Here is a 10,000-nt window from a genome sequence, read left to right as displayed (position 1 = left end):
CGATAGATGGAGTGAGATAGACTAATAGGTAGCATTGCTGAGCTAGCCTGCGGTTGACTTCTGATTTAAAACATGTGATTGTCGGGGGAGACTGTGAGACTGATGGGAACAATACAGTACAGTACAGTACAGTATGCTTGGGCCACATTAGTAACAAAGACAGAGAATGAGGAGTCATGTTTTATAATTGTAAAATGACATGCTACGTCTGCCAAGTAACGTTTCAGAAGGAATGTCCGGAATACCAAATCTATAAAATAAAATCTATTTTAAGAGGTTTTGAAAAAAACCTTTAGATGGGAAAGGAGAAGTCCTTTAAAGCAAGAGACCATCAGCCGTTTAAGTGTATATTTCAATTGAAATATGCACTTCCCAGCACTTCACAAGGAGGCACCGTGCAGAAGCCAGACCTGTATCCATCGATGAAGCTGGCGTTGATGTAGTCCGAGCCCTCCACTCCTCTGATTGGCTGCAGACACACGCGCGTGGTCTCGTAGGGCATGATGTTGACCAGTCGGTTCTTGAACTTATTGCACGGCAGGTTGGCGCTCACAAAGCGTGAGGTGTGGGCTTTGGCACTGGCCAGGCGCTGGAGGGAGGAGGAGCAGAGGTTTTAGGGGGAGGAGCCTACTAGAGGTGAGGATGGACACACAAGGCGAACACCTTTCAACATCTTCAAGCTCCTTTTTAACATCCAAGCCCCGGAAACCTGCGCTGTCTGTATGACTCTTCTTCCCACCTGTTAAATCTATGCTAGGCTAGCATACCAGCTATGCTAGGCTGAAACCGCAGAGCTACACGCTCAAGAGTTTGTCGACCACACTTTGTAAGAGGTGGGGGTTTGGTACGGCCCGGGGAGACAATAGAAGGAACGGATTCCATTAAGTCAAGTGTATTTATATAACCCTTAATCACACGACTGCTGTCCTAATGGGGTCTTTGTAAATCCACATTCAGCCCAGTTACATGGAAACCGCAGTACCCTAAGCCGCCTAATGAAAACAAAACGCTGAAGGAGTCAGTGGGGAGAGACACATTGACAAGGCACCAAAACCAGGGGTCTCACTACTCAGACGGCAGAGTATTATGGGATGGATGGGGAGATTGAAACAATGCCGGAAGAGAGGCATTAAACACAAAAATAAATAATGAAAATAGGAGCAGGGAAGGAAGGAGAGAAGGGGAGCTGGTTCGGTGGAGGCCAACAGGAAGACCACCTCACCAATAGCAACGTGACCATGACTCGTGTGCATCTGTCTGTGTTGGGGTCAGGTGTGTCTGTTAGTAGTTAAAGCTCTGGTGCTCCTTAACCACATCGGACAATTGAACTGAGCGATGCGGGCTGTAGGGGCTCGGGGTAAGTCCATGACCGGACGCCTGCTGAGTGAACCTGTGGGGGGGGGGGGGGGGTCTGGCTGGCCTGGGATGGGGAACTTTAGGGGGGAGGATGCAGAAAGTGTAGAGTGGGTGGTAGTGGTTGAGGAGGGGGCGGTGGGGCGGTGGGTAGAGGGGAATGGAGGGGGTTGGGGAGGGCAGGGGAAACCACAAGGCCCCACGTTGTCTCGCCGCCCATATGTGAACCAGAGCCGGTCCTGCGTCACCGAAAGGACCCCAAGAACAAAGAGTGAAAAGCCCCAGAACACACACACACACACACACACACACACACACACACACACACACACACACACACACACACACACACACACACACACACACACACACACACACACACACACACACACACACACACACACACAAACACACATATACTGTTTCTACCCATGAAAACAATGTTTTAAAAACACTGTGACCCGAGGACCGATGCGGGTGAAAGAGGAAGACAGCCCAACAGAACAGGGAGGAACCGCAGACTTGTTGGAACAATGAGTTCTCACGAAGCACAGGCAACCCTCTCCTGAGCCTCTCTGCCAAAGACCTGGCGGCAGAACACCACACCAACGAGGTTCAGCAGTTCATGTGTCCACCACAGAAATCCCAGTTTTACCAGTATCACCAACAACGCTGTCTGGCTGACCTGCAGCGCTCGCTGTGAGCTGCTGAGCGTGCCAGAGTTCAACTTTTTAACGATCACACTGTCAACGTTTACACAAACAGACCCACCCAGGTCGGAGTGCAAGCCGCCCTCTGTACCGGGACCGCGCTCCGCGGAGACTTTGAGAGTAAATGCCATCCTGTTGTTTTGATGATGACGGCGATGATGGTGATGATGATGGTGATGACGGTGGCGGTGGTGCAGAGACCTCAGAGGGGGGATTCAGATGGTCCCAGGAGCGCCGTGCGGAGAAGGGATCCGGTGGCCCGGGCTGCCGGTACACCAGATGGTTCCCATCAGACCGACGGCTGAGCAAACAGCCCCTGCCTGCCTCTGTTAGGCCCAGCAGCCATCCCATTGAAGTGGAGGAATTTGGTATCGGGGTACGCAGGAATGCAGGGGTTGGGGAGCACGGGACGAAAGGTGTCCACTTAACACTATTTTCCTTTCACACCTCGTCGGTTTGATGAGGCCACACACCGTTAAGAGGAATCTACCATGCATCGGCTTTAAGTTGTCCTGGCGGGGCCGTCTGGGAGCCACCGGCGGGTTTCTGTGGAGCGGCTGGCTCAGAGGAGCACTAGATAAACGAACACCTGTTTCTGTAGTTCTCCTGCGCTTTGCTTTATGTACTTCCCCGAGGACGTAGTGGTACGTTAAACGTTCTGCCTTTAGATTCCCATCGCATAAAACGGGTTTGGAACTCATCAGGTCATATAACAAACTGCAACTTGGTTTCTTGTCTTACTTTGTTCTGTAACTTCACTGCACCACTTGTACACCGTCGTTTCAAGCCAGAACTCACTCAGCTTTTCAGTCCATTTAAAGGCAACCTTTTGCCCCCTCGATGGACCCACTCCCAGCTCTACAAACCGATGGACTCTACCTAACCCCTGATCGGATCTCTGCATATTTCCATGCTGGCAGTGGAATATGGTTATCCTTTTTTTATCACATATATCTGCACACTCCATCAAAACAACTCACCTAACCCTAACCCTAACCCTAACCCTAACTCTAGCTCCATGTCTCCCCTTAAACTCTAGCTCCATGTCTCCCCTTAAACTCTAGCTACATGTCTCCCCTTAAACTCTAGCTCCAGGCCTCCCCTTAAGCTCCAGCTCCAGGCCTCACCTTAAACTCCAGCTCCATGCCGGTGATGCTCTCCCCGGGCTCCACCTGGGTCAGCCTCTGGATGTAGGAGAAGAGGTTGCGGGCCGGCACCTCGGTGTTTCCGCAGGTGACGGCCTCCAGCAGGGCGTCGTGGATGAAGACGTACTGGTCCTCCGTCTGCACCATGTAGTTCCTCTGGGAGCGCATCAGCGTCACGTGGCCGTAGATGTCCAGCGCCTTCTCCTGCTTGATTCGCTCAGCCATGGCGTCAATCACGATGAAGCAACCGGTACGGCCCACCCCGGCGCTGAGAGGGGGCGGGGCAAAACAAGAGAGCCGTAAACAAAGACATAAACAAAGACTGCTAATGTCCTCCGATGTAAAACAGTAAATCAGGATACGAAATGAGACAAATCCAATACCTATCGTCCATTAACCATAAACGTATCATAAAGACGCCAGGCAGCAATATTTTGAGCCCGCCATATTATAATTGACACGAATGATGGGTCAGCAGACTCTCACGAAGCCTTCAGGATATTGTCCTCTGCTATCGACACATCATCCTGAAATATAATACGATTAACTGCCCACCCAAACACTTCACATTTCTGCTGTGTTAGTGCCCGGATGGTGAAAAGCCACTGACCAAGCACATTGCTACAAGTGAATAAATAGCTTTCTGTGAGGCCACATTATGTGTGTGTTTTGCATGTGTGTGTTTGTGTGCTTTCGTCAGTGAGTGTGAGTGTGAGATAGAGAGAGAGAGAGATAGCGAGGAGGGAGAGAGAGGATAGAGACAGGGGAGAGTGAGGAGAGAGAGAGAGAGATAGAGGAGAGAGAGAGGAGAGAGTGAGGAAAGAGAGAGAGAGCGAGAGAGAGAGAGAGAGAGAGAGAGAGAGAGAGAGAGAGAGAGAGAGAGAGAGAGAGAGAGAGAGAGGAGAGAGCGAGGATAAATATATATATATAGAGAGAGAGAGAGAGAGAGAGCGAGAATAAATATGTATACAGAGAGAGAGAGAGAGAGAGAGAGAGAGAGAGAGAGAGAGAGAGAGAGAGAGAGAGAAAGAAAGCAAGGAGAGAGCGAAGAGAGCAAGGAGAGAAAGAGAGAAAGAGAGAAAGAGAGAGAGAGAGAGAGAGAGAGAGAGAGAGAGAGAGAGAGAGAGAGAGAGAGAGAGAGAGAGAGAGAGAGAGAGAGAGGGAGAGAGAGAGAGAGAGAGAGAGAGAGAGAGAGAGAGAGAGAGAGAGAGAGAGAGAGAGAGAGAGAGAGAGAGAGAGGAGAGAGCGAGGATAAATATATATATATAGAGAGAGAGAGAGAGAGAGAGCGAGAATAAATATGTATACAGAGAGAGAGAGAGAGAGAGAGAGAGAGAGAGAGAGAGAGAGAGAGAGAGAGAGAGAGAGAGAGAGAGAGAGAGAAAGAAAGCAAGGAGAGAGCGAAGAGAGCAAGGAGAGAAAGAGAGAAAGAGAGAAAGAGAGAGAGAGAGAGAGAGAGAGAGAGAGAGAGAGAGAGAGAGAGAGAGAGAGAGAGAGAGAGAGAGAGAGAGAGAGAGAGAGAGAGAGAGAGAGAGAGAGAGGGAGAGAGAGATTTTGTTTAATAGTGAACCTGAGTGCATGTTGTCTGGGTGTAAAGTGTGCTGCTGGGTTGGTGGGTGAGAGGATGGTCCACAGAGTGATACAGTCCAGGCGCTGGTCGATAGACAGGGCGTCGCGTCCTGATAGATTCTTGCCGGGGATAATACAATTTGAGCGATAATCCTGTTAGATACCTCATCGGACGGCTGTAGGTAGATTATGATGATCCCATCTCCTGCCAGCCCTTCCACCTCCGTCCTGCCCAGGTTCACTCTATCCTCCATCCCTCCCTCCCTGCCTCTTACATTTCAGACCTCCCAGCCCATGCCCTACTCTTTCCCTTTCTATTCATCACCTCCATTAAATGTGGCCCAGGGTCGACCTCCTTCCCCCCACCCGCACACACACGCACTACACTGTCCTCAATCGTACTCCGCCTTTCCATTTTCCATCATCGCTTAATTCCCCAGCTCTCCTCACTCTCTCGTTCTCCTTGTACACTGTCCTAGACTAATCGGATTCTCCTCCTTCTCAGCATTTGCTCATAATTCCCTTTCCCGTTTTTTCTATCCCCCATCTCTCGCTGCGGCGGTCTCTTCCAGGTCAGCTCACTCAAACACCTCGCTGCGTGCCAGAACTCTGGAATATTCCCCCCCCCCCCTGCTGCCTGGAACAAAACCCATGTCATTAGAAACCTATGGACCGCCCCGGACCTGAGACCCAGGTCCACACTACACAGTCAACAACTCGGGTGTGTGTGTGTGTGTGTGTGTGTGTGTGTGTGTGTGCATGTGTGTGTGAGTGTGCAAGTGTGTATTTGTGGATGTGTGTTTCTGTGTGTGTGCATGCGTGTGTTTATGTATGTGTGTGTTTGCATATGTGCGTGTATGTGTTTGTGTGCATGTGTGTGTGTGCATGTATGTGTGCATGTGTGCATGTGTGTGTGCATGTGTGTGTGTGTGCGTGTGCACGTGTATGTGTTTGCATGTGTGCATGTGTGCATGTGTGTGTGCATGTGTGCATGCGTGTGTGTGTGGGGTGCTTTGGGCGTGGCTGTTTCAGTGCTGCTGGCTGTGTCTGTCTCGTCCAATGCTGGGGGAGGAATGTGAGTGTAGGGAGGCAGCATGGAGGTTTTGGGGTTTTCTCATAATGGGCCGGTCGTTTTGCGGAGCTCCAGCCCCAGGAGAGGCGTCTTTATGTGCAGGGAGACTTGACTCTCATCAGAGAGCATCTGGGCGTTTTATGAAAACACAGCGCTGCTCGTTGGAAACCACAAATAACACTCAATTGTGTTTATGCAGGCGCAGAAAATCACACCATCGAAAGGACGCAGGCATGGAGAACAGTGAACTGTGTCACCCCTATTGACTGTGCGTTACATGCTGTGTATATATATAGATATATTGTATGTATATCTAAACATATATATATATATATAGTACTACATACTTATAAATATTAAACAATACAATTCTCAATACATACAGTATATATTGTATTGAGATAAAGCTTTAAGCTATGCTAGTGTGGACATGAATATACACACACATTTTCCAACACATTGAAGACACACATCGCCACATGGGTGTGTCTTCAATGTGTTGGGAGACACACATTTCCCCACACACACCTGCAGTGGACCACCATGGGTCCGGCATCTGGGGGGTTGCAGGCCTTGACGCGGCGCAGGAAGGCCAGGAAGGGGGTGGGGTGCTCGGGCACGCCATGGTCCGGCCAGGCCGTGAACTGGAACTGGCGGACCTCCCGCTTCTCGTTGGAGCCGCTCTGGAGAGAGAGGTCACAGATCACAGCGTAAGGATAGTATTGGGCTTACACTGAGGGTTCATTGGTGCACTGCTGAATCGACATCATTACTGGGATAGTAATGCTCTTAGCAATTTATGTTAATCCAACAAATCTAATATTATTATTAGCAAATAATTATTATCGAACAGATATATTATCATATGAGCAATCTATTACTATCCAACATACATTATTGTATTAGCAATCTATGTCTATCCAACAGATATATCATTGTATTAGTAATCTATTACTATCCAACATATATTATTAATATACACTAATCCTGATATTTGACACATTTCTGAAGAAACTTGACATAAGCCGTAAAGCACGGCAGACGCCCTACAAAGCCCTTGTGTGTGTGCCCCACCTTGTAGAGGGCGAAGGTCCTGACGGAGTAGGTGGCCAGCTCCACCGTGTCCAGCAGGGTCACCTGGATCAGCCCGTAGGTCTCGGTCCCGCGCGTCGGCCAGTACTGGTCACACTTCACCTGAGGAGGAGGACGACCAGTCAGAGCCGGGTTAGGATGCAGAGAGCACATTCAAATGGGGATGCGTGGCAATGTGTGTGTGTGGGTGTGTGTGTGTGTGTGTGTGTGTGTGTGTGTGTGTCAGACGAAGACAAACGTAGCGTGTGAGCCTGTGAAAGTGAGCTGGCGAAATCCATATTGAATTCGATCTGTCAGACATGGGGGCTTGTGACAAACAACAAGTGTGACGGAACAGTGTTCATGCGACCTGTGTTGGAAGGTGAGTTTGTTTACGACAAACAGTGTGTGCGAACGAGGCCCGTGCGGATATTGCTGCCTAATGAACTGTGAAACATGACCTCATATTGAACTGAATCTGCTTTGGTTAGAGGAACTGCTGAGGATATTTATTATTATGTTTATTTTTTCACATAATTCTTTGGTTGCTTTACCTTCACCTTTATTCCAACCCCTCACAAAAAGAACCACGCAAAAACACCAAACGCCAGCATGCTTAGCTGATGCAACACATTGAGTTGGGCCGTACAAAGGCGGTACATGTGTAGTTCCCGTGGTTCAGCCTCAGAGACCAGAGGTGATGAAGGGCGGGGTAAATCCCTGCAGATGGGTGGGTGGGTGGGTGGGTGGGTGGGTGGGGGGGGGATCTGAGGGGAGGTTGGCAGAATCAGGCCAAACCAAACGCTATGTGCTGATCCCTCCGCTCCGCAGATCAAAGACTGCAAGGAGCTCAGCTGAGGCTCGCTCTGCATTCCACTACCCCAGACGGGGTATTATTATGCGTTTTGGCTCGGCGCATAAGGGCTGTAATTACATCGTTTCAACCATCACTTTCCCAGCGCGCCTTGAGACCCTCTGAGTGGGTCTGGAGGGGACTGGAGGGGAGGCCTGACCACCGCCGGAGCCCTCCGCTGCACCCAGCCCCTCGTGTGCAGAGAGGAATCCATGTTCGTAGATATGCTGCTCTTCAATCTTAAGCCGACCTCGGCCTCCCGTGGTTTCAAATGGGCTCAACCCAATAAGGTGGTGGATGAGCATCTCTCGCTGGGCTCTTGCACAACACATTGTCTGTGGCCACAGTGGGTACAAACACAGTGGCAAACTGTTGGGTGGGTTTTAATTAAAACGTGACCGCGTTCCTAGCTTCGACTGGTAAGAAGCGGTTGCGGTTCTCCAAGCAATAAGCCTTGTTGTTTGGTTTAGTGTGGAGGGAGGTTGTAATTGTTATTAGTCTTTGATTGAAAGCAACGCAACGGACAGAGAGGAGGGTCCTATGTGTCTGTGTGCTCCTTCCTGTGAGAGTTGTACCACATTACGGGGGGCATGCCTGAAACTGAAACATCTGAACTACACAGCGGGGAATGGGTCTGGAAGTCCCCCCCCTGATCAAAGGTGAGGAGGGTGAGGAGGCTAGAGTTCACCGGGCTGTGAACTTTCTTGGGCCCCGTGTCCTCCAGAGCCATGGGGTGAACATTTAAAACAGTACAGTGAAAACCGTGGGCAACTCGCGGTGAGCTTCAACACAAGCCAACAATGTGACTCAAGCTTTTGAACAGAGAAGGAAGTAGTGAGGCAGAAGAGAAAAGGGGAGTGATGGGTGACCAGGGAGGGCGAGAGAGAGAGAGAGAGAGAGAGAGAGAGAGAGAGAGAGAGAGAGAGAGAGAGAGAGAGAGAGAGATACAGTAGGGAGATATGTGCGGAGAGGAGAGGCTGTACACTAGGCATAGCAAAGGGGAGAAGAGGTCTTGCCTTAGAGAAGAAAAAAGAGGGCATCTGAGGGTCAAACAGACACAACAGAGACGGTTGGAAAAGTTGAAATGCAAAGCTTCAACACATAGATTTCTCATACGCAAAAGGGGCGCGGTTAATAAGAAAACATATATATGTATGTATATTTATAGATGCAGATAAATATTATATGCATCTATGCTTTTCTTCACATGGCATGAATGAACATGGTATTCGGTCGTGTAGATAGAAGTTCATTCATGATTCATATCACATACCTCTGACAGTCCAAAAATATTTCACTGGTCGAGCTTTCATCACATTAACCATTTGTTTTCTAAATGACTGAGAGAGGTTAAACACTTGTAAATGTATAGATTTCTGTCTGTATACTCAGTTACACTTATCGCAATTTACCTATATATTTAAATTAAATAATAACATTTTATTTAGTATTGATAGTAGTGATATATTTGAAATAGACATTTTTATTAGGTCAATAAAATAGTAAAAATTCAGATAAAGACTAAATTTATCAGGAATCATGTTGTTCATATATATATATATATATATAAAATCAAAAATGATAATAGAGATTCCTAACTGAGTGTAAGATGGCCCACTCCCCTGTAAGGACTATACCATTAAACAGGATGGTTCATCTTCATGGTCTGTGCAACGGCGTATTATGCAACAGTTTGTTGGTATTGGGGTCTTCAGCAATCCTCCATACTATCTTCTCTCTCTCTCTCTCTCTCTCTCTCTCTCTCTCTCTCTCTCTCTCTCTCTCTCTCTCTCTCTCTCTCTCTTTCTCTCTCTCTCTCTCTCTCTCTCTCTCTCTCTCTCTCTCTCACTGTGGCCTGGTGTCGCTCACCCGTGACTTCTCCTCCAGCTTGGTCATCATGATGATGTTGGCGGTGTGCTGCTCCCACACCAGCCTCCAGAAGTCACAGAAGGTCTCGGGCAGGGAGCCCTGCGTAGCGATGTAGGCGCTCTGCCGGCGGTAGCCGTCGATGTAGTTGGCGTTGATGTAGTCGCTGCCTGGCACCCCTGCAAGGTGACAGTGGATCGGGGTCAGATATGTGGAGGTTGGGGATGAGTAGGTGGGTTGGATGGGTGGGTGGGTGAGGGTGGAAGGGTGAGTGGAGGTTGATGGATGGAACAGTTTGGATGAATGGTTGGTGGTAGGGGGATGGTTGGAAGTGGATGGTAGGGGTTGGAGTGGTGGGTTG

The 10,000-nt window shown here is 49.1% G+C and overlaps 1 protein-coding gene across 15 annotated transcripts in view; it reads right to left on the bottom strand.

Annotated features, from left to right (window-relative positions):
- Window positions 1-10,000, bottom strand: part of LOC115540474 (receptor-type tyrosine-protein phosphatase delta) — a 154,701-nt gene that overhangs the window by 4,631 nt on the left and 140,070 nt on the right. For all 15 annotated transcript variants that reach the window (XM_030351788.1, XM_030351791.1, XM_030351792.1 and 12 more), the window contains 5 exons: window positions 9,643-9,818; window positions 6,924-7,043; window positions 6,378-6,532; window positions 3,191-3,476; window positions 411-589 (listed from right to left, as the gene is read on the bottom strand). In XM_030351788.1, coding sequence (XP_030207648.1) covers window positions 411-589; window positions 3,191-3,476; window positions 6,378-6,532; window positions 6,924-7,043; window positions 9,643-9,818 — 916 coding nt within the window. The remainder of the gene's footprint in view (window positions 1-410; window positions 590-3,190; window positions 3,477-6,377; window positions 6,533-6,923; window positions 7,044-9,642; window positions 9,819-10,000) is intronic.

This window comes from Gadus morhua, chromosome 3 (genome assembly GCF_902167405.1).
Source record: "Gadus morhua chromosome 3, gadMor3.0, whole genome shotgun sequence".
NCBI classification, from domain to species: domain Eukaryota; kingdom Metazoa; phylum Chordata; class Actinopteri; order Gadiformes; family Gadidae; genus Gadus; species Gadus morhua.
The sequence above is the reverse complement of the archived record's forward strand: the minus strand, read 5'-3'. Positions and strand labels throughout refer to the sequence as shown.